A 24,414-nucleotide genomic window follows, 5' to 3' on the forward strand; every position below is an offset into this window, starting at 1 on the left:
TACCTCTGTGGCCCTCCCCTTTGACACTGGGCTACCAGTCCTGTCAGTCCCCCCTCCTTGGTTTCAGGAGAAGGGCGGAAGCAGAGCTCCCAGCCCAGGGTTTGCGGAGCCAAAGGCAAGGTACTGGGAACACGGGAGAAAAGTAGAGAAAAATGCACGGGTTAGTCTCCAGCCTGAAGGGCAGGGGATGGGTCTGTCGGGTGGCTCTGGGCCGGCCTGGGGGTGGGGCGGGGTGCCTGCTGGCACTCTACATGGGTGGCCCAGCTCCCAGAGCCTTCCCATCGGTCCTGTTCCAGCCAGCTAGCCGCCCTTCCTCCAGCCTGGTCGGCTCCACACCCTTGAAGGTGGCCGGTTTCTATGGCGAGTGTGCTTGGTAGGTCTCACTGTTCTTGCCTGGTCCCCTTCAAATCCTGTTCGACCACCCCCTGCCACACAGATTTTCCTGGAAGAGGTAGTTCTGTGTCCGAGCCCCACGTCCCAGGCTGCCTCTTCAGGTCACACGAGGTGGAGTCTGAACTCTGCATTCGAGCTCCCCCTCACTGACGGTTGGGGATGGGTTCCTTCCTTCATTGAGGACCCAGGGCTGTGCGGACCTGGGACTCAGAGGGACCCACTTGTGTTAGAGGGAGTAGAGGGTTGGTTCTGCCAGACTCCATTCCCAAGAGACCGGTGTTCCATATACAAAAGTGGGGACGAGGGTGGACAGGACATTCAAGGTTGGTGTGTGCGCCTGTGTGTGCCTGTGTGCATCTGCGAACAAGATTAATCGGGGATAATGTCCCTTGAGAAGAAGGATGCAATTCAGGGAGTAAAGGGAGCAGAGACTGTGGTCAAGACCCGTATGGGATCGAGTGAGCACAAGCAAGGGTGGGGACACTCTTTTCAAGGGGTGCTGTCCGTCACCAAACCCCACGGCAGGGTGTCTGGATGCTCACAGTGTCAGAGTTGCGGCAGGTGGCTGTGGACCCTACTCAGCGATGCTGTGTGTGTAGCAGGGTGACAGTGCGGAGGATGGCCACCTCAGAGTAGCTGGGACATGCCTCATCCCAGAGGCAGGGAGCTCACGTAGCAGGCCACCCCCACAGGAGCCAACCGGCCCGGGCAGCGTGGGCGCAGTGAAGATGGGAAGTAAAGAGTGACCGCACCTGGGACTTTGGGCAGACTCGGTCCCACCCCTCCTCCATGTTCACACCCTGTCTCCCTCCCGGGCCCCGCAGCATGAGCTCAGGTGGACACACCGTCACGGACAGGATGGGACCACCACAGCCCTCAGGGCCGGAAAATAACTTTCCTGGGACTTCATCCTTCCACTCCAAGCCCCTCACTTGAGAAGGTGGGCCTGATTGCTTAGACTACAGCTTTGACCCTGACCCAGTGGTTATTTCCTGGCCGGGTAATGCAGCATGCTGCTGTCTGAGTGACTAACTTGGGAAGAGACTTTCCAGCTGGGGTTTCCGCCCACATAGACGTGCAGGCAAGTTGTGATCGGGGAGAAGTCCAGCACCGGCACTGCCCCGGGGGGCCGGTGGCCGTGGTCGCCGGGGTGAGGAAGGGGAGCAGTGCGTTGAAGCGGTCGTGGGAGGCAAGAACACAGCCCTTGGTGACTAGTTTTGCCAGCCTCCCTTCCCTCCTCTGAGCACACGACCTCCCTCTTTCATATTCAGACCCACTGCCGCACGACAGTGTTGCTGTAAACTTGTACACCACGGGCCGCAGCGCAGCGCCTTCCAGTTAGTTCCAGGGGGGCGTAGATTAAAGAAACACATCAGGGCCCCAGGGCAAAGGAGGAGGTTGGACCCCTGCCCTGATCCAGTGTGCCCCTTTGGCCTTTTCCCTTGAGCCTCCTCTTCAGGGTGGGAGACAGTGGTGGCTGGCCTGGAGGGTCCTAGGTCCCAGCCTGTCTCGTTCTGCTACCTGCCTACTTCCTGGGCAGAGCCCCTCCCAACTCCCACCAACTCCCCGACCACCACTACCAGCAACACCAGCACCATCAGTACCACCAGGACTGGGCAACTACTCTCTCCTCACATGGGGGGGATTGGCCCACCCAGGGAAGGTAGGAGGAGGTGAGCAATACAGAGGGAGTTGACGCTGGTAGGCACAGGGATGGTGCCCAAAGGTGTCCACGTCCTAATTCCTGGAATCAGATGGTGTATCACCCTGCTTGGCAATGGGGGATGTGGTGGAGTAGGGTGGTTAAGATTACAGACGCAGTAACGGTTGGTGCTCCGCTGACTAAGGTGGAGAGACCCTGGTCTGTGTTTGCCAGGTCCAGCTAGGCACACTGGGCGGCCACAGTGGCCATATGAGCTGTACATGCGTGGTGCCAGGGTGCACCATTCACATGACTACAGGGCACTGGACACCTCTGTGCTTGTGCAATGTTCAAGTCCTGGTGACAACCACTCAGATGAAGATGGAGAACATGCCAGTAAGTTGGGAACCCTCAGTTTGTCCCAGATCAATCAATTCTTTCCCCAGGCCTCCTGAGGTGACTGCTGTCCTTTTTCAATACTCATTCACTTTCTTTTAAAGGATAACCATGGCTGTTTCATAAAATAGGGTTTAGGAGGACCTAGGACCCTCCAGGCCAGCCACCACTGTCTCCCACCCTGAAGAGGAGGCTCAAGGGAAAAGGCCAAAGGGGCACACTGGATCAGGGCAGGGGTCCAACCTCCTCCTTTGCCCTGGGGCCCTGATGTGTTTCTTTAATCTACGCCCCCCTGGAACTAACTGGAAGGCGCTGCGCTGCGGCCCGTGGTGTACAAGTTTACAGCAACACTGTCGTGCGGCAGTGGGTCTGAATATGAAAGAGGGAGGTCGTGTGCTCAGAGGAGGGAAGGGAGGCTGGCAAAACTAGTCACCAAGGGCTGTGTTCTTGCCTCCCACGACCGCTTCAACGCACTGCTCCCCTTCCTCACCCCGGCGACCACGGCCACTGCCCCAGGGCAGTGCCGGTGCTGGACTTCTCCCCGATCACAACTTGCCTGCACGTCTATGTGGGCGGAAACCCCAGCTGGAAAGTCTCTTCCCAAGTTAGTCACTCAGACAGCAGCATGCTGCATTACCCGGCCAGGAAATAACCACTGGGTCAGGGTCAAAGCTGTAGTCTAAGCAATCAGGCCCACCTTCTCAAGTGAGGGGCTTGGAGTGGAAGGATGAAGTCCCAGGAAAGTTATTTTCCGGCCCTGAGGGCTGTGGTGGTCCCATCCTGTCCGTGACGGTGTGTCCACCTGAGCTCATGCTGCGGGGCCCGGGAGGGAGACAGGGTGTGAACATGGAGGAGGGGTGGGACCGAGTCTGCCCAAAGTCCCAGGTGCGGTCACTCTTTACTTCCCATCTTCACTGCGCCCACGCTGCCCGGGCTGGTTGGCTCCTGTGGGGGTGGCCTGCTACGTGAGCTCCCTGCCTCTGGGATGAGGCATGTCCCAGCTACTCTGAGGTGGCCATCCTCCGCACTGTCACCCTGCTACACACACAGCATCGCTGAGTAGGGTCCACAGCCACCTGCCGCAACTCTGACACTGTGAGCATCCAGACACCCTGCCGTGGGGTTTGGTGACGGACAGCACCCCTTGAAAAGAGTGTCCCCACCCTTGCTTGTGCTCACTCGATCCCATACGGGTCTTGACCACAGTCTCTGCTCCCTTTACTCCCTGAATTGCATCCTTCTTCTCAAGGGACATTATCCCCGATTAATCTTGTTCGCAGATGCACACAGGCACACACAGGCGCACACACCAACCTTGAATGTCCTGTCCACCCTCGTCCCCACTTTTGTATATGGAACACCGGTCTCTTGGGAATGGAGTCTGGCAGAACCAACCCTCTACTCCCTCTAACACAAGTGGGTCCCTCTGAGTCCCAGGTCCGCACAGCCCTGGGTCCTCAATGAAGGAAGGAACCCATCCCCAACCGTCAGTGAGGGGGAGCTCGAATGCAGAGTTCAGACTCCACCTCGTGTGACCTGAAGAGGCAGCCTGGGACGTGGGGCTCGGACACAGAACTACCTCTTCCAGGAAAATCTGTGTGGCAGGGGGTGGTCGAACAGGATTTGAAGGGGACCAGGCAAGAACAGTGAGACCTACCAAGCACACTCGCCATAGAAACCGGCCACCTTCAAGGGTGTGGAGCCGACCAGGCTGGAGGAAGGGCGGCTAGCTGGCTGGAACAGGACCGATGGGAAGGCTCTGGGAGCTGGGCCACCCATGTAGAGTGCCAGCAGGCACCCCGCCCCACCCCCAGGCCGGCCCAGAGCCACCCGACAGACCCATCCCCTGCCCTTCAGGCTGGAGACTAACCCGTGCATTTTTCTCTACTTTTCTCCCGTGTTCCCAGTACCTTGCCTTTGGCTCCGCAAACCCTGGGCTGGGAGCTCTGCTTCCGCCCTTCTCCTGAAACCAAGGAGGGGGGACTGACAGGACTGGTAGCCCAGTGTCAAAGGGGAGGGCCACAGAGGTAGAGGAGGACGACCGCAGGTTCCTGGATGCACGGTGGCACCAGGGGGAGGGCTCCACAGACGGGACTAGGCCTGAGGAGGGCGGGGAAGGGCGAGCCCAACTGTGCCCTTTAACACCTGTCCAAGTGCAGGCGCGGGGACAGCCACTGGTGGTGGCAGTCAGCCAAGGGAGATCAAGGGTGCTCAGACAGCAAAGCCGGGTGGACGGGAGCCGCAGTGTGGGAAGGGGAGAGGCGCGGGGCTCGGGAAGGGGTCATGAGTTCCTACTGAAGGGGAAGGGAAACAATATGGGGTGACGCATGGCAACCATGAGACCCCCCCAAAGTGGAGATCAGGCGAGAACACCAAAGAGGGCCTGCAGGGGAAAGGGAGGAAGTACTGGTGGGGCCAGGCAGAGGCACACAGAACCCAGGCCCGGGGCACACTGGCAGCCTGACTGCAGGGCTCCTCGCAGAGGCCGGCCCAGACTCCCACAGAGAGAAGGCCCATTACAGGATGCCAGAGGTGCTGTTCTGGAAAAGGCTCTGAAACCCGGCGGCTCCCAGCCCCGCCCCGCCCCCAGCCCCTCTTCCACACACCCCCAGGAGAGACCGCAGAATATGAGAGGTACTTTAATTTGAAACTGCTGTGAACTGGGGTAGGGAGGAGGCCACAGAAGGGGGAGAGGAAGCCCCGGCTGACGTAGAACAGGAGGGGACCAGCTTGGCCGCAGCTCGCTGGCTCCAAGGGGGAACAGCTGCTCCTCTTGTCGGAAGATGCATGCCGGGCTCAACCTGTCAGACAGAGCAGAGTCAGGGAAAAGAGCCTCCAGCCAGGGCCAGCCCACAGCACTCCTACACACCGCCACGCCACGCCACGCCACGCCCGTGGGAAGGGGGTACGGTGTGTAACACTCACTTCAACTTCAAAGGCTGTGGAACTTGTCAGTCAGGGACTGCATGGACGCTGAAACACAGAGGGGCACAAGTGGGCACTCCTAACTCGGGCGCAGAGAAGCCCGCCCCCCTGTCCCTGTGGGCAACTGCCTAGCCCTGCGACCTGAAACCCCTCCAGCCCCTACCCAAGGAGCCCTGGGCCCGACTCACTCGCCCACCACCCGAATTAAACATGGCAATACTGTTCAAAGAAGACAAACTGTGCCAGTAGTTCTCAAGCTTTGGGGCACATCAGAACTATTTGGAACTTGTCACATAAACAAACCAACAAGACCCGTGGAAGCCATGCCAAGCAGCAGTTAAAGGGAGATTCAATGAGGCATCGCTAACCGTCCTAACAGAAAGACATCTCCAGGACTGGTTCTCGCTGGCAAAGTGTGCGTGCACTTCAGACAACATGCTGCTCTTTGCACACAGCCCTAGCTTCACGTGCCCAGCGGGCTGCAGGCTCCAGGGAACCTCGGTCCCTGTGAAGCCGCCTGCACCTGCAGCCCGCACCCCCGCCTCTGCACTAAGACCCCATGTTCTGCCCCAGCCCGAGGCCCCTCATACCAATCTGCTCTTTAAGTTCGTCGACTTCTCTCTGTAGCACGGGGCACTAGGCCAGCAGACACCGCAGAAGGAGAAATGATTAGTATACTCGGGCCTCCTCTCTCCTCGACCCCCTCCTTCCCCCGCCTGGGCTAGACTGGCACCCGCTGCTCCGTGGAAAGGAGCTGCGCGGCCTGCATGAGGTGCAGGATGGGGGGCGTGGGGGCGGACACACACGTCAGTGTAACCCCGACACGGATCGCACTGTCTAGTTTGGGCCTGCACTTCTAGGAGCCAGGGGAAGCATTACCCGGGGACAGCCCTCTGCTCCAGGTGGCAGCTCCTGCCGCCTTTCCACTCTTGGGGGACGGTCAAGTAATTCCTGGTCACCTGAGAGGGGAAGAACACAACATCCAGCTTCCAAAGTGCCTAGGGAGGTGGCCGGGGTTAAGGGGGGGCCTGACGGGGCCTGATGTGAAGCAGTACCACCCTCTGCTGGCAACCAGTTGCCCTGCTCTGCCCATCAGCTACCCCTTCTCTCTGGGCCTGCCTCTGCTGCTGCTCCCCAGGGCCAGCCCATCTATGGCTGTGGTCCCCAGGACTGTGCGTGGCTCTGGGTTGGGCGCTGGCAGAGCTGCAAGCCACAGCCAGCCTCTGGGACGAGCCCCGTGGCCAAAGATGGCTTATCAGAAAGGGCCCCAATCTGCTGGAACTCTCCATCTGGAGGTGCAGTTTGGAGCTGTGCCACGGATCACCGCTGCGCACACACCCCATGCAGAAGATGAGGTGACCTGAGGCCCGCCCTGTCGATGCCCCGTTTCCTGTGGGAGAAGCTGTCTCCGGAGGCAGGGAGCAAGACTGAGCCCCCGGCAGAGCCTGCCGAGACAGAGGTCCCCTCCTCGACCCCTCTCCCCTCCACTCCTGGGAAACCCACAGGACTCACCCGAAGGTGTGGGCTCTCTGGGCAAGACGTTGCCCTGGCTCAGGGCCAAGAGCTGCGAGCGTCTTGGAATTACGGGGGCTCCGATGTTGAAGTCGCCACTGCTGAAATCTCCACGATACAGGTATACACCAGGCGGCCCTGGCTTGGTTGCAGGAGGCTAAAACAGAAAGTTCTCCCGGATTTGGCCTCGGGATGTGAGCACGTGGGTGTGTTTAGGGGCTGGGGTGAGGCAGGGAATAGGAAGGGAATTCAGAGGCTGACCTCACCAGCATTTTCTCTCTCGGTCAGCCCCGGGCCAGGAGGCAGAGCCGAGCCAGGGACAACAGTGGGGCACTGAGGGATCCCAGGCCCCCTGCCAGGAAGGAAGGCTTGGGGAGCAGCTAGGAAGTAGCAATCCGGAGGCCCAGAGGTCTAAACACGCAAGCTTTTCTGCCTGTGCTTTTCAGCCCCGGCTCCCGCCCACCCCTCACCTGAATCAGCTGCCCCAGCCCTCCCACCCCACCCCTCTCTGGTGGAGGAGGCGGGAAGTGTGCCAGGGGTAGAGAATGCTGCCCGGCGTGGCACGGCATGGGCACGCCACGCCACACATGCGTGGAGGGGCTGGCTCACTTAAGGTTTGCACCTGCTGAGACCCCGCCAATCTGGCATCCTCAAGACGGAGTGCGCCCAACGGCAGGCAACCCCTGAGGGTCAGACAGAGGGAGCATGGGGCCTGATACTTACCTGGCCCCTTGGGACTGGGCCTCCCTTCGGCTCCTTATCTCCTTCCACCACCGGCTCGGACTCCCTGGTCCTCCTGGCCGCAGACTTCTTCCAAGCGCTCGTGTGCTTGGACTGCTTGGTCCCCGAAGGGGCCCAGGAGGACTTCTTGCTCCTCGTCAGCAGTGGGACGGTAGAGATTGTGGGGAAGGTGACTGGCTCCAGGGGAGGCGCCGGGACTCTCTGCACCCAGGAGGGAAAGCTTCTCCCCAGGACAAGGTTTGAGCCCCCGCCTGGGGATCTCTTCTCCTGGGCCACCTTCCTCCAGGGTATGGCCGCCGGCAGGCCACCTGCGGCAGCAGCTCCCAGGTAGCTGGGCCTGCTCTCCGCCTTCCCCCAGCCCACACTTGGCATTTTCTTAGAGGAGGAGGTGTCCTGCTCTCCAACAGCCTGCCTTTCCACAGCCGAGGTGAGTCCCCGGGCAGCGGAGGACAGGAAAGGGCCCGGCACGTGAAGGAAGCTCTCCCGGCCGTGGGTACTCGGGTGCCTGGGGGTGTCCCTGGGACCCTCGAGGCTGCTGGGTCGGGCCACGCCTCTTCCTTTGCGGCTAACGGTCACCCTCATCAGCTGCATCTTCTCGATCTCATCCGATGACTCGGAGTCGGAAATGGGCCCGACCAGGCCTTCCGCGGAGGGCCGATGGCGACCCACAGTGCGGTTCGACCTATTCTTGGTGCCTCTCTTCGGGTTCACCCAGGGCCGGCCTCTCTCGGGCCCCCTGGGGTGGCGCGGGGCGATGGCGGATGGCAGGGGCTGCGATCCCACCCAGCTCTGGGCCCGCACGCCTCTCCTACTGGGACCCGGATCTAGGTCCACCCACACGGTGGACACTTCCGTGGAGCAGCTCTCTGGTGAGGGATTTCTGCGGACGCCCAGGACATCCCGGTCGGTCAGCTGCTGCAGGACGGCCGTGGCCGCCTCGTCAGCGAGGTAGCCCAGGACGTGCCCCTGGACGTCGGCCGGGGAGCCAGGCCGGCCTTCGCGGCCCCAAAGCACCTGCCCTTCTGCTTCCACCCCTTCTGGCTCGGACGCGAAGCCCTCACTGCTCTGCGGCGTCCCCAGATCAAGGCCTAGTCGCGGGCCTCGCGGAGCTGTGGGGCGGGCCTCGCGGCCGCCGGGCGGCTCCCCGCCCGTTGGGTCGAACCCCGCTCCCCAAACAGACCCTTCGTCATCGGAGGAACTCATGTCGCGATTCCCGGCAGCCCCGGCTCAAGGGAGACGGTCGCCCTGCGCACGGCGGCGGGTGGCGGGTGGCGGTGGTGCGCGGAAGGAGCGCCGAGGCCGTCTGAGGCACGCTCAGTCACCACAGGCGCCACACGAGCTCGCCTCAACGGCCGGCTTCCGCGCGCCTTCGACGCCCGTGCCACGGCCTTGTCACTGGTCCGTCCGCGGCCAACCAGCGCGGCCCGCATAGGCCCGCCCCTCGAGGCCCCAGCCAATAGGGTGGAGGGCCCCTGGTTCGCGCCGACGGGAGTCGGCTCAGCCGCAGTTGGAAGCCCGTCTGATGATGGAGTGTGATTGTCGGGGCTCTGGTCCCATCACTTCCTGCCCCGCCCCCCCTTCTCCCGGGCTAGAGTCACCGCACTGAGCCTTGGTTTCCCATGTCCAAGGCGGGGAGATGGCGGCACCTGTCTCGGGGGGGGATGAAACGTCAGCATTGAGGTGAAGCACCTAGCGCAGACAGGATCGGCCAACCTGTTGCTCAGCAAGACTTACCACCCGATAGGAAAATGGGCGCGGGAAGCCCGCCGCAGTCAGGGATCGTAAAAGGCCAGAGAGCAAATGTGGTCGTATTTACGGGCTGTGCGATCTCTGTCGCGACTCGATGACCGTCATGATGGGTGACCAAGTCGGCCCGTGGCAGTGTGCTCAGGGAACTTGGCCGGCTGCCCGCTGTGCCGGGCAGCCTGGGGCTTGCCCCCCTTCCTCAGCCCCGCCCCCACTCTGAGTCAATTCAAAGAAGAGGGAATCACGACGGCCAGTGCACGCCCCAAAAGATGCTCACCATCACTGATACCGGAGATGCAAACTAAAACCATAAATCAATGTTTACACGCATCTGCGAGGATCAAAGAGCGAGCCCAGCGTAACCATTTTTTGGGGGGGAGTTTAGGAGCCAACTCATGCTTTGCCCCCCCCCCCCCCCGCTGGTGGGGAGGGGTGGGTGGGGCGGAGGCGGCGGCTGCGGACGGCGGACCCATTTCGGAGAGGGTGATTTATCAGAATCCATGAAAAGCAACGTACACCACACGTACTAGCTGTCCGGCACTAAATACTAACGCATCCTCACGACAATCCTAGGACTGGGGTACCGGCTATTACCGCCCTCTCACAGGTGACGACACGGGCACTGATAGGTTCAGCCACCCGCCCAAGGCCATTCGTCTTGTCGCCATCAGCGGCAGGATTGAAGCCCGACAGTCCTGCCCCGGAGCCCTTGCTTTGAGCGGAAAATCTTAAAACTGAAAAAAGCGTCCATTCCCTCTACGACCGGGCAAGTCCGCTGCCGGCTACATCGGGATACACGCTGGTACGTGTAGCGTTAGCAGGACACAGGCACAAGGATGTGGGTGACGCGAAAAAGTCTAAATTCCCATCAGGAAGGAACCGGATATATGCAACGTGGCACATGTGTCCAGTAGATGCAAATGCGGCAGTCAGAAGGAACGCATGAGGCCGTCCGTGTTCACAGGTGTCAAAGGCGTCCTCGTGACCGCATACAGCAAGTCGCAGGACGATGGAGTTGGATACACATTCGTAAGTTTTAAAAAACCCAATCAATCCGAGGTAATGTCTGAGAATGCACATACGTGTATGTTCGGACTTGTTTCAAACGTCTGGAAGGTCGTACAGCCAACGCTTACTAGTGGTGGTGGGGGCAGCGGGTGGGGGGGATAAGGCGCCAGCTGTCCCTCAAATTTTCCCGAAACTACTGCTTCCCAGCTTCCCTGAGCTGAGCAGTCCTGATATCTGGGGACTGGTCCTCCCTTGGTTTCCACAAGGCCCTGCACTGTTAGAATTTCCCTGGCTTGCCACCCGATCTCTACTCCAGCAGCCCTCCATTCCTTCCCTACCTTCTTCCTTCCTTTCCCATTCATACTCTTCTGTCTTCCCATCTGCTCTCCCTCCTGAACCCTACTCTGGCTGATCTGCAAGAGAGGCCTGGGGTGTCCGAGCACCTCTTGCCTGCTGGCACCCGAAGGCCCAATTTCTCTGGGCCTGATGGAGAAGGTTACCCAGCAGGGAGATTGGGGTGCACTCTAAATCTTCCATCCTCCTCCTCAAGCGTGCCCCCCCATCCCTGCCTGTGCATGTACAATGCCCTCTCCCACTTCTCCCACTGAGTTTTAAAGACAGGGTGTGCTGTTTCAGACACGCTAAAATGGACAACGGAGGATACAGCAAAATCTGCTGTACCCACCACCATCCTAGGAAACATTACCCATCCACCCAGTGGAAGCCTCCAGCATCCCTCTGGCCATTTCCATTCCTCCCTCCTTCCAGACCTCCCTCTCTCCCCCTTAGAGAGAATCCCAGAACTTCTTCCCTCTCTTCGTCCCGGGGGTTCTCCCTCTTCCTCTTCCCCTGCGTATTACAGGCCTCCAATAACGTCACTGATCTCTGCTAGACCCCTACCCCACCCCCATGCGCACCAGGATCGGATATTGGTTTTGATTCACCATCTTGGCCCCGGTGGGGCCAGCATTGGCGGATTCACTTGGCCTTCCCCAGCATGCTAGCTCTTGCCCCACAGACCAGTGACCCCACGGGGTCACTGCTCCAACCGCCAAGTGTGTCACTTATAATTATTAACTTGCTGACTGGAGAAATGACCACTGTGCTGATCCAGGGACCTGGTCGGCTCACTGTGAACCAGTCTCTATCCCCAACTCCTTGTATTACCAGGGCCTCACAAACCCCCCTCGAACAGGCCTCCCCATCGTGACACTTGATGCCTCAGGGATCAATGCCACCTCAGACCCTGTGTCCAGTAGTCCTAGAAACGTCTGGGTACTCGTCCAGCCAGCCGCAACGTACAGTCACCTGAGCAGCTGAGAAAGCTGCTAGGAACATTTGCATCCAGGTTTTCGGTGAACGTTAGTTTTCATTTCTCTTGGGTAAATGTCTCGGGGTTAGCTTGCCAGAGCAAAGGGTAAGCCTAGTGGTCAGTCGGTCGGTCGGTCGGTCGGTCGGTCGGTCGGTCGGTCGGTCGGTTGGTCGGTTGGTTGGTTGGTAAGCGTACTTTTAACTCGACAAGAAATGTGCAAACTGTTTCCCAGAGTTTCTGTGCCGTTTTGCATTCTCCCCAAGAATGCGTGCGCGTCCTAGTCGTCCTCCTTCTCTCCAGCACTCAGCATTGTCTGTTTCTTGTTTTGTTTTGTTTCTCATTTTAACCGCACTTATAGGTATGTTGTGGTATTACACTGTGGCTTTAATTTGTGTTTCTGGAATGACGTGTGAGGTTGAACATCTTCTCAGCAGCTTAGTGGACGTCCGTGATCGTCTTGAGCACGGTGTCTGTTTGGGTGTTTTGTTTTGTTTTGTTTTGTTTTGTTTTGTCTTGCTCCTTACTTATTGGGTTGTTTGGTTTTGTACTGTTGCATACTGAATGTTCTTTATCTCTTTCAGCTACAAGTCCTTTACAGTAAGCGTGTTTTGCAAACAGTGTCTCCCAACCTGTGGCTCATGTTTTCATTTTCTGTTTTTCAAGAAACTCGTCCTTTTATGGGTGAGGAAACCAAGGTGCAGAGAGTTTGAGTAACCTGCCCAAGACACACAGCCAGCAGTGGAGACGGGGACTTGAGCTCAGAACAGTGGGTGTCCGTCTAAAGCCTGCGTCTGGCTGTTACCACTATGCCGCTGTGTAACTTCCTACTGTGGTGGGAGGGCTGACCACACGTCTAACCAGAGTTGGGTGCTCGCTAAAGCTGCGACATCAGTTATTCAGGTCCAGTCTTTTCCCCGAATTAATCCAGAGCCCTAACCTGTCTCAGAAGCCCTTTTAATTTTGTAGACGTGGGCATGCTTATTACCTAAATCCAGCCTTAACATCAAGCACAGAGAGGACATGTCGCCATGTGGCGGACATAGCCCATCCCGGGAAGATTAAGGACTTTTCCTGACCGCTTTAGGATTTGGGGGCAGACGGGAGTTTGCAGGGCAGGGGTGGTGGTTGTTAGGTCCAGAGTAGGGTAGTCAGGGAGAGGCCCAGCAGGATTTCTCCCCAGTAAAGCAAGCATGTTCAAATAACATAACCCTTGCGTGCAACATGTGACTGTTCCTAATTATAGTCTCATCCTAAGGAGGGGGGAGGGAGGGAGAACATGATGGTGAGGTGTGGGGGGAGGGACTGGTGGTGAAGGGGGATCCACAGAGGACCTGAGCATGAGAGGCTGAAAATCTGTTCACATTCCACTGAACTCTCCCATCGTTTCTTTCAAAACAGTGCAGGTCTTTTCTCGCAGTTTCAGCCTAGGCTCGGAGTCAGGGCCAAAGTTCAAACAACATCAAAGTTTATTTTTGAAATAAAGGTTTATTTCCTCATGGAATTCTTGAAGGGTTTGTCCTGCGTCGTGTGTGCAGTGTTGAGTCTGGGCTGAAAGGCATTTCTTTTAGGACCTTGAGCCATCTCGGGCTTGCACGCCTATTGCCCTCGGAGGTGATTGATGGCTGTGCGAGTCTGCAGTCCACCCCTGGAGGCCCAGCTCTGGGGTGCACCCCTCCTCCGCTGCCTCAGGGGCAGAAGCGTGCTGTCTCCTCCCAGATCTTGTAGCACTGCTCTGCTCCCTGCTCCCACTCTTTTCAGAGTAGGCATTGATTACCGTGGATTTCTGTCTCCAAGGTTGATTGAACGGTGGGCTCTATTCTCATTGGTTTCCTTTCTTTGGCTACTTTCTTCTTGCCTGTCTGAGGAGAGAGTGTTTACTAGTGTTCTTAATTATAGAACCAAGAGTTAATGCCAGCAAGGGTAAATGACATTTAAATAGAAAGTCAATGTAGTATTTGCCAATTCTTGTTAATTTATCTTGGTAGAAATACTTAGAACCAGGGAACAACAGACTGTTAGAGTGGGGGTTGAGCTGCAGCCTTTTTATCCCCCTACTGGCTATATATATTTTTCATTCATAAGGAAAGCATCTTTATTGAGTCTCATGGTAAGAGAGTGTTGGGTGGAATGTATATTCTTACAACTTAATAAAACAATTGCTTATAGAGCAATGTCAAGGAGAAAATTGGCATCGCTGCTTGGTTGCTGCTGGGATGCTTACTATTTGGGTCTATTTGAGAGGTAGCAACAGAAAGGCAGTTTTGTTTTTCATCCTGAAGTAAGACTGAGGGCTGTGCTGGGAAGCTCGGTAGGTGACATGCTCCACTTTTGCTTCTTAGTTTTCATTTTGCAGCTGTGGAAACTGCCAGCTTGGAAGGAAAGAAATGGCATATTCTATGTTACTTATTTTTTCCTTGAAATTCAGTTTTTATTGAAATTCTAGGTTTGTAGCAGCTGCTAGTTAGGCAGGACAGAAGGAGGGAAAGAAAGTTGCGGCCTTGCTGGTCATGAGTGGTCTTCTCTCCTGTTCCCCTCCAATTCTTCTGGCTGCTTGTAGGCTATCCCACATCCCATTCCACGGGTGGGCCCAGCTCAGGCTCATCACAACTCCCAGCACTGATAGATGGGCTGCCACTGGCCTGGAGTCTGGGAGTTGGTGGGTGGGTAGCAAGCACCCAGTGTTTTTAGGTCCGGTGTGGTTGTTAGGGGTTTTTCCTTTCTCCTCTTTGCACCTTCTCTCTCTCCTTCTGAATGTGTAGTGTCAAGGTTTATCGGCAAATCAAAGCAAATGTTGAGTTCACCGAGCACTGTCTAGCTACTTGGCAGTGGCAATGTGGATGCAGGTGCGGCATAGCGGCCTTGCCCTCCACATCTGCCTCTTCCTACTGCCTCCAGATGAAAAGTTCTCAGGCGTCTCCTCTCCTGCCTCAGGCAGTACCCTGCTCTGAAGTCCACAATGACTTTCTGTTGCCCTTTGGGCCAAGTGAAATCCTTTAGAAAGGCTCTCTCTGCCTATAAGCCTGCTTCATTTAGTTATTTATTAACATAACATTTCTTGAGTACCTGCTATGTGCCAGGTGCTGGCAAGACAGACATGGTTCCTGACCTCGTGGAGCAAACAGTTTAGGAAAGAGACAATATTATTCCAAACAAAATCTTATTACTATTAAACCAAGCTGATTGTGTGGATGCTGTGGTGGAGGGTGATGTGGGATCCTGGTATAGCACCCTTCATCTTGGCTGCTTGCCTGCCCCTGACAGCTTGGCTGGAGTGCGGTATTGCTAGAACCCCAACTCTCCCTCCACAGACCAGAACCAGGCCCCAGTGCTGCTTCCCCAGAGGCTCTCGACATCCAGGCCTGCCTCTTACTTGAGGTCTCACCTTTCTTGTTGGGAAGAAACTGGAGATAAGAAGGAAGGGGAAACTTGTATTCCGTTGACCTCTGCCACGGTCCATGCCTTCCTGCTCTGGTCCTGGGGAGGGGGGAGGGGCTCTGTTCTGAGATGGCCACATCCCAATCGTTGATGTTTCCTTGATGAAAGCCAGGGCCAGTGCATTGCTGAGGCTGGAGTGAGCAGACTCGGCTGGGGGGAAGGGCTTGAGGCCAAGGCTGATTTGCTTGGAGTTGAGGTTGTTATTATACAGCCCTGAAAGATCCATCAGCTTCTGGAATGAGAGTAGTGAGGGCAGCTCAGACACCAGGCCCTGGGGCAGCGAAGCTCTGCCCGCACAGTCTCCTTCAATCTGCTCAGACCTCGTTTCTTTTTCTCCAGAACAGAGATCAGTCTAAACAGCTCATAGGTCAAGGAAAAGTATCCCTGCAGAGTCCAGCCAAGTCCTTGTTTCTTGCTAATTACTCATGTTTGAGCTTGCCAAATAGAGAACTCCAGGTCCTCATTCCACAACTGGATTCTACAGTTCAGAGGAGGGGTTGTCTTTTGCCCAGTGTTTATTCTTACTCTAATTAGAACCCAACTTTTGCAGTATCCATGTTCCAACAAGGAACATTGATTTACTGAAAAAGGTAATCAGATTACTCTTAACTAGTTGTAGAACCTTCACTGAACTGCGTAAGGGACAATTCTCTAAAGGAATGAATGAAGACAGGCCACATTCAGGCTCATTCGTGCAGACACAAATATTCAGTTCAAGGTGCTGTACAAGGGATTCAGTTCAAGGGATTACAAGGATGTGAACATTTTTTGGAGGAAAGATGAGGAGAGAATTAGCAGAAGGAAGAAATGGAACCACACGAAAGTCAGAGAAGTGGGTTAGAGGAGAATCGGATGGGAGCTCAGTGTGTTGAAATAAGTGTTCTGAGTGGAAACTCCCAAAGTACACAGGGGCACACACACTCAGGCACTCTGAGGACACTAGTATCCCCCTCTTTTTACCTTCTAGAATGGAGAGAAGTCAGGATGGGACCACAGGGCTGCCAGCACTGAAAGCACAGCCTGGCCCCTGTATGACCCCCGCCCCTTTCCCCAGGCATCCTAGGCGCCCGGGTCTGGGCTCTCCATCCAAACCGAGTGTAGTGCTCCTGAGAATGGGTTTGTTTTCATTCATTCATTCCAGAGCCTTGACCGTGTCCAGGCACCGTGGGACTCCCCAGAGACACTGCTCCTGAATAGTGGAGTAAGATACTTGGTTCTTTCCCCTTCGTTTCCAAGTTCCTGGGCACTAGAAGGCGGCCCTCAGCCTAGTGTAGCCCGTGCGCGGCACCGAGTACATGGCTGTGGCAGGAAAGCCGGATGAATGAAGTCAGACTATTATTCGGTTGGTCTCCGGTATGCTCAAATTTTTATTTACGAAGAAAAAGTGTAAGTGAAATAACGAAGCACAAAACAACTTAAGCATCAGTCCTGGGATGCAAGCTTCGCAGGAGGACGTGGGCACACATATTGCACCGAACACGACACACACACACACTCCACTCACACGGCCATTCCTTTCACGCACCAGCTCGTTCTTTTCACTCCTACTTCCCTTTCCCTCCTCTCCCGGATCAAGCGTTAATCTGCGAATCTCTGACTGGAAAAAAAAAAAAGAAAGAAAAAGAAAAAAGAAAGAAGGTGGGTGGGGGGATCCCGAAGTAGCGGAGTGAGGGAGGAGGAGGTGGAGAGAGGCGGGCAGGAGGAGGAGCCCAGCGAAGCGGAGTCAGAGGGACTGGTGGCTCGGGCGCGAGTGCAGCCCCGGGGGGACCGTCAGCCCGTCCCCCGCCCCCAGCCCCCGCCCAGCATCTCTGGCGCCCGCCCCTCCCCGCCCGCGCCCAGGGCCACCGCTCAGGGGCGCTCGGGCCAGGGGCGTCGCTTGGGGCGAGCCAGCCGCGCCACCGGGCTGGTTCACCGCGCCCGCGCCTGCGCCCGCGCCCGGGATGCCTTTCTACAGGCGTACGGTGGTGCCCCAGCGCCTGTGCCCGCGCAACCCGCGGCAGCCGCTGGCGGAGCTCCGCGACGTAAGCCACCTGGCCGCGCTCAGCCTGCTCCGGCAGCTCGCCGACCTCTGCGGCCACTCGCTAGCTCTGCTCGAGGACCTCGAGGGACACCTGCTGGCCCTGGGGCGCCGCACCGACAGCCTGGTCCGGCGCACCGCGCGCCTCCGCCGCCGCCTTCCCTGCCGCCTGCTCGGCGCGGAGGAGGACGAGGACGAGCTAGGTAAGCACGTCCTGGCAGCTCGCGGCCCCGCGTCTACCCCGCCTCTGGGGGCGCCAGTGGGCCCACTCAGCGCCCTCCCTCCCCGCGCTTGCTGGCCTTTCCCAGGGGGCGAGGGGATCCGGTCTCCCTGACTCCCCACCCGCCGTTCTCCTGCTGGAATTCCCTGCTCCCTGACTGGCCGCGCCGTCCTCAGTGGCCGGTGCCCTCGGGTTTGGCGGCCGCCTCCTGGGGAAGCCGGGGAGATAGGCGGGGTGGGGGTGGGGTGGACCCACAGGGTCCCTGGGAGCCACTAGGTCCGGGACAGCTTCAGCGCCGCCCCCAGGCCCGAGGCGTCTTCTCATCTTCGCGGGCGTCGGGAGCCAAATGGCCGCGCTGCTGGCGTCTTTGCTCGGTGCAGGAGCTCAGCCACTTGGGAAAGCACGCCCCGGCCGCCCACCACCTACGCGGCCGCGGGAGCCTGGCCGCGGTGCCTACTGGCTTTAAACCTGTGCAACTTCGCGCGGGAGCGTGATCGTGGCTCGCACTCAGAGGTGTGTCTGAGCGCCCTCTCGCTTGCTTCTCCCCACGCTTTCGGGCCACTGCGTCAGGGGTGGCCCGAGGAGGGTGGGGGGTGGAGAGGGACTGGCCCCCCGAGTCGCTAATCCCCTACCCCTGGTGTCTGGCTACACAGATTTGCTTGAGAGAACCTTTTAAAGCAACTGTCATCAGTCTCGTGATTCTTTTAGGAATCAGCCATGCTTGAGAAACTAGCCCAGTACACAGGACCCGTGAGAGGGTAGGAGGGCAAGGCAAGCCCTTGTCCTTTGCTACTTTGAACCCCAACACTGCGTGGGGAACGCTCTCTCCGTGGAAGTGCAGTGCTCCCTTCGAGTGTGGGCCTTTTGCTGGAAGCAAGGGGACTCTGTGCTGGAAATGCTGGCCACAGCTGGGGTATGCCAGGCTCCGGAGCCAGTTGGCGCTACCAGAAAGTTAGGGGAGAGGAGCAGTGCAGCCAGAAAGTTTCAAATAGGGGCAGAAGATGGCTACTGGCTGACTTTGCAGTGCAAGCCTCCAGCTGCCTTGGGAAAGAATTGCCTGGGTCAGCCCCTGTCCCTTGAGACCGCACCTTGCCCCTGCTCCTGCCAGCAGGACAGGAGTCAGAGGCCCTGGCAGTCCTCTTCAAGGAGTGTGACCTCTGAGGTCGATGGTGGAGGGCACTGGTGGAGAAAAATGAGCCGGATCCTGTGGGAAAGGGAAGGGGGAAGGTGCAGATGACTGTCAGATGGAATGTGGACATGGGACCAGAAATGTCTGTATGGTGGGGGACCGGACAGCTGGGACCCTAGGTCTGCACGGTTCTCAGTTAACAAAGAGGGTAAGAAGGTCGTTGTTGAGTTTTTCTCTTTTTTCTGCTGGGGTCCCTCTGACTACCAGGATTAGCCTAGGAGAAATTTGATAGGTCAGCTTGGGGAGTAGTTTTCAGAGTCCCCACAGCTTGCAGAGAGCCACCTACTGAGTTCAGCAGGGTAAGTTAAGGACAAGGAGCAGGCTCTGTGCTTCCAACTTGAACCTTTCCGCCGGCTAATTGGAAAGCCCTTTCCAGGTGGGGGAAGGCCTGGCTTCAGCGGGTCGCCTTGGCACCTAACCCTTTCCGGTGATCTGCTGGGTTAGAAAGAGACTGCTTTATGCAATGGATGTCTTTTAAAGGAAGGGAGCGATTCTTAGGATAAATTACATTGCTTTGGCTTCTTTGAAGTTTGCAAGAGCTGGGAGAGCGTCCATCTCTCTCTCATCTTTGGTGTGGCCACTTGCCTTTGAGAATGTGCTTGTCTCTCAGCTCAGAGGCACTGAGGAGCCTGCTGCATCAGTGGGACACAGCTACCTCAGTCGGCAGGAAGGTCTGATCTTCCATTTTCTAATCTAATGCCCTACCCTAGACCCCCCTTGACGTTGCCACTGCACACTTTTCTTTTCAGGAGCTTTGATTGTGTAGCACTTAAATTAGGCCTTCTCAGCAACTATCTGAGCATAAATGCTAAATGAAAAGATAGTTGGGGAGCATAATCAGTGCACCATCTGGCCACCCCCTTGTTGCTCAGGCATAAGCTTCAACAAGGTGTTCAGCAGGCTGTATATGATATTCAACCCCAAACAAATAAATACCCATTTTAAACCACTGTCAGGCCTTACTCTGTTTCCTCCCCTGTGTCTGTTCCTCCTAGCACTCCTACTTCTTTACACACCATTTTCCTGGTGATCAACACTCTCAGTCAGCATTTTACCCTATAAATCCTCTCTCTGGCTGGGTTGCCCCCAAATTCTTTCTCTACCTGCTTCTTCGACCCTGAGGGCAGGAAAGACCTGAGAAGGAGGGAGGAAGGTTTGGAAGTAACATTGTTAGAGTGAATGACACCTGACAGGCCAGCAGCTTGTAGCCTCCCTGCAGGGACAGGTTGCTTGCCACCTACATACTGAGTAATGGCAAGTCAAGCTGGCCCATAGCCTTGAGGCTTGTGGAGAACAGACTTCAGGCTGGCCATGGGCCCTGGGAGGCAGAGGGGGAGGACAGGGAGAGACACAGAAAGAGAAAGTTGATGCTAAAGGAATCCAAAGGGTTCCTCTATACTGTCAGGGGTCATGCCCCTACCATCTTCAAGGTCACAAGGGTGGGACTTGGGCTGGGCTGGTTGCCTGGCAACATCCTCTCCTCTACTGAAGGCTGTTCTCTGGTAACTCGAACCCCTTTGAGACTTCCCTAGAAGCTCTTGTAACTAGTGTGGGGTGGGGGATGGGGGCTGGAAGGAGGAGAGGGCTTGCTAGAGGACCATACTTGGCTCCTCAGGCTATGGATCCGTGGTTGCTGCCAAACCCTTGGCATGGCCCTTCCTGTAACTTGAATTTTTCCTTACATCTGACCCATTTTATTATATTCATGTCCTATACTCTTTGGTCTTCATCTCAAGAATGGCATGGTCAAAGCCAGTGGGAAATGGCTCCTTGCCTGCCGCCATATGCTGAGTCAATCCAAGCTTTCCAGTTCCTCCCTCAGAGATCTATTTAATGTTTGTAGGTACTTAGATGACAATTAAAAAAGCAATCAGACCACTGGCCTAGGGGTATAATATCTCCTGTGTGAGCAAGGAAGTCATTGAAACACTAGACAACTCTAGGCATGTTTAATAACACTGGGGAGCTATCATGTGATGCTAGCCCATGAACTTGCTGTGGGAAAGATGCTCTGTTCCTCTTGCAATGCGTTTGTCTTGAATACAGCCTGTTGGGTTGACGGTGAAAACTCCCTCTCCATCTGTATGTAGAATTCCTGTCTCTTGATTGTCCGACTTTGTGGCAATTCTGGCTCCAAATCGTAAAGGACAGCTGGTTTATTTATGTTTAAATCATAATTCCAGTGAGAGGGGATACTGTTGTACATCTATATGGACAGGAAAAATGACAGCTTCACCTCTAGACTGCAGCCAGTTTACCATTAGATGAGGTGTTGTAGACCCTAAATCTGACTGTCATTGCTAGTGAGGAGGCCTGCTAGTGGCCTGCTTGAGTCGGATGGACCAAGGGGAGCTTTGGGGACTTGGAACGGGCACTGTGCCAGGGCTCACTTTGTCTCTGTCCTACCTTTCTTCCCCAGAGACCCTTGGGACAGTGGCTTGATAGAGTGGAGTGGAGGAGCAGGCCCATTTTCTTTTAAATACCATGAAATTCCTGGTCTGCTTCATGGTATTTCCGTGTGTTGAAAACATCTCTCCTGGAAATTTGGACATGAAAATGTCCACTAGAATTTCCTCCACTTTAGAAACAAGAAATTTAATCTTCTCCTTTTTTAGACACGTGAACAGCTAAAGCGATAAAAGCATCAGGATGACAGAATAGTAGAGTAATAGGAGAAGACTCATGTTATGGCTCTTGGGCTCAACTTTGACCTTTATGAATTTGATTAGGTGTCAGGAGGAGAGTGATGAATTTGCATCATCTGTCCCTGTATTTCTCTGGCTTGGGTGGAGTCGATTTCTACTATGTGGCACCACAGATTTGGTCATTAACCATTATGGGCATTATAACACTTGGCTGCTGAGTCCCAGAAAAGGGAAGGGACTTGTCCAAAGGCCCCCAGCTGGATCAAGACCTGCAGTAGCCCTAAGTGCTGAAAAGCTGACAGTGCCTCTCCATACGTAACTCCAAATGAAAGCAATGCTAAACCTTCAAATAAAATGTTATTTTTTGAAATTCCTCAAAGCTCCACATGTATGTTGAAATTAAAATGACTTTTATTAGATTCTCTCATTCTCTCTCTTTTGTACTCCTGTTGGTGGCCTAGGTGTGTACTTAATATGCCTACTGGGGAATGTGGCACTGGCTAGGTCACATAGCAGGTCAGTAACAGGAGGCCTTGATCTAGAAACCAGGCCTTCTGACATCCAAGGTGGTGCTCTGCCGTCTGCAATGATGTGAAGTTCAAAGTCAGTTGCTCATTGAGAGGCTCTGCCCTGGCATGTTATCCAGCTGGAACTTATCCAGGATGAGGAATGACTCCCACTATCATCGGGAGGTAAGGGATGCTCTAACGAATAGGCCCCATATGGTTTCCGCAGTTGGGATCTCAAGGGTAGGCTGGAGGGGAAGAGGGGGAAGGAAATTCAAGTTTCCATCATGCGCACGATAGATGCGAGGCAGCAGGCTCCCTTCCTAAAACAAAACATAGTCTCCTGTGAGCTTTGAGTGGGACGTAGTTTTGGGAAAAGAATCTTCGGGTGGGAAGGGGTGGCTGGGCCCTGACCCTCATACTGTCCTCTGAAGGCTACTTTTCCATTGGTATCTTTTCACTCATAATCCTTCTGTCATCTTTATACCTACTACTCTCCTTTGTAGCTCTTCATCCAGTTGTGGACACTCATTGTCACACAACCATATCCTGACCATTTTCTGTTGTTACAGCAGAGCGTGGTTGGCATTTCCATAGGCACTTTTATTAAAAACAAAGGGGACTGAGAAAGTAAAATAAATAGCAAAAATGCATTTAGCATACATGTTTCCAAAGCACAGATTTATTATTCTTCAAAGCTTAAGTAGCTTAACAGGCTTACAAGCTTTGCTATTCTATATATCCTTTCTGAGGGCCTCAAATCACCTTTTCCTCAGATCATGACTTTCTAGCCTTGAAGAGAGGTCACAACTCTGTGTGGACCCTGTCCCCTTGCCCCCTCACCCTTGTGCTGGGTCCTGGAGACCCAGAGATAAATCCGACACAGTGTCTCCCTCCAAAGGGCTCCCAGTCTGTGGGGCAGATGCCATCTCACTTCCCACCACCTCAGCACCTGCTGCCAGGACACTGGGTCTCCTCCTTCTCTAGGTGGGGGAGAGCTCAGAACCAGGACCCCGGTTCACACCCCAGAGGACTTTCATTCACTCTGGTTTGGGGTCTAAGGATGGCATTGGGACTTTTAGAATCCTCTGTGGTAAAAACAAAAATAAAACCAGTGACAGAATGCTACTGTGAATTCAGCGATGCGCTTACATGAATTTGTAGATTTGCAATTGATGACCTTATCTTTACACGTAGGCAGAGTAGTGCTTATTCTGGCTATATGGACCGTGCTCGGTGGGTCTGCAAACTCGTGCATTTCTTGTGCTAATTCCATGGCTCTCTAGAGTCTTCTATCTTTAGTTGGGAACCGGTGGCCTAACCTTTGCAGAATTCCATGATTCCACTTAGATAACCCCTCAGTGAAATTTTTAAGTTAGAGTGCACAGGATGGCGATATCTTAAGGGGGGGGGCTATGTTAATATGCCACAAATAAGAGGTATATTGACTAAGTGTTTACAAGAGCAGGCTTGCGGAAAGGTGCTGTGTGTGAGGCAGCGGGTCTGGTCGTGCACAGTACGACTAGGCATCACTCCTTTAACCTGGGAGGTCTGAGCCATCAGGCAGGCAGCTCTGTCCCTGCCTCCTGCTCTCCTCCCCGCCCTCCCTCTCTCTTTCTGAAATGTAAGCTCCTCAGTGGAACGTAAGCTTCTTCAGGGCCAAGGTCTTCATCTGTACCTCTAGCCCCTAACATAGGCTTGGCACCTAACAGGCACTTAGGAAATACTTAACTACATTTGATACCTCCCTTCTTTCCAGCCATCACACATTTGTTGAGCACCTGACTCTGGGTCCGGTCTTGTGCTGGGTCTGGGAATATAGAGCCAAGCTAGAATGCAGCCCCACAGTCCAGTGAGGAGAGCATCGAGTCATCGTACTGCTGTGGAGGCAAGCCTGGGGGGCAAAGGGAAGGCAGATGAGCTGCACCTGACTTGCCCGGAGGCTTGGCAAAGCCTCTCGGAGTCTGTGATGTGCGAGTTCTGAAGGATGACGTGGAGCCCACCAGTTGAAGCCAGAGGGGGAGGGAATTCCTGGCTCAGGAAGTAGCCTGTGCAAAGCCTGAATATGTGAGAGGACTAGTGTGGGGGAGGAACTAAGTCAAGTGATTCAGGAAAGGGTGCAAGGCGCCTCCTGACTCAGAATGAGCCCTCAGGGTGGACGTGGGGTGGGGCGGCCCTTTTGCTGGCCAAGGCGCTAGATACCAGAGGGTCTAGGGAAGGCTAAAATGAACTTGTAATAGTAACTGCAGATTTTCTTGGTCTGCATTCAAGTTTTCATCATCCTTGGGCAGATGAGACCTGGGTGACCTCGGCCCCTCCATGCTTTGCAGGGCAAGGCCAGGAGCAGCTCCAAGCCCCAGTGAGAAAGACAGAGGGAGAGAGAGCAAGAGTGTACCTGCCTGTATGTCCCTGGCTGTGTGTCCAGTTGTACTCCAAAGCGAAATATATTATTTATGTCCCTAGTATTTGGTGAGTGGGGACATTTGAGGTTTGACTGTCTCATTTATTTTTTCTTTCTACATGGCATAGATTCTTAAAAATGGTCTGTAATTCATCTTGGGGAAAATCAGAAAAATGTTTTTTTCCCCCTTTGGAAAATGGACTCAAAGAAGAGATGAGTTTAAAAAACGATTCAGCTGTTTTCATTCTAACTGAAATCATAGCTTCTGAGAACAGTGTAATTAACTGCCTGGCAATTTGTAGTCTGATTCTCAGGATCTGCAAAGT

The 24,414-nt window shown here is 55.3% G+C and overlaps 2 protein-coding genes across 4 annotated transcripts in view; one reads left to right on the forward strand and one right to left on the reverse strand.

Moving 5' to 3' along the window:
- Positions 1–5,075: 5,075 nt before the first annotated feature.
- On the reverse strand, positions 5,076–8,812 carry LOC141566938 (uncharacterized protein CXorf49 homolog). Its single transcript, XM_074323335.1, has 6 exons — positions 7,592–8,812; positions 6,869–7,025; positions 6,236–6,315; positions 5,947–5,992; positions 5,357–5,404; positions 5,076–5,232 (listed from the first exon to the last, which is right to left on the reverse strand). Exons 1-5 carry the CDS (start codon positions 8,810–8,812, stop codon positions 5,364–5,366), a joined length of 1,545 nt encoding a protein of 514 aa, XP_074179436.1. The 3' UTR covers positions 5,076–5,232; positions 5,357–5,363.
- Positions 8,813–16,909: 8,097 nt separating this feature from the next.
- NHSL2 (NHS like 2) overlaps positions 16,910–24,414 on the forward strand; it is a 186,455-nt gene continuing 178,950 nt past the window's right edge. The window contains exon 1 of one of the 3 annotated variants that reach the window (XM_074324037.1): positions 16,910–17,330. In XM_074324037.1, coding sequence (XP_074180138.1) covers positions 17,051–17,330 — 280 coding nt within the window. In that variant the 5' untranslated portion in view covers positions 16,910–17,050. The remainder of the gene's footprint in view (positions 17,331–24,414) is intronic. The other 2 variants (XM_074324042.1, XM_074324043.1) reach the window with 2 other exon arrangements.

Source organism: Rhinolophus sinicus, chromosome X (genome assembly GCF_036562045.2).
Source record: "Rhinolophus sinicus isolate RSC01 chromosome X, ASM3656204v1, whole genome shotgun sequence".
Lineage (NCBI taxonomy): Eukaryota > Metazoa > Chordata > Mammalia > Chiroptera > Rhinolophidae > Rhinolophus > Rhinolophus sinicus.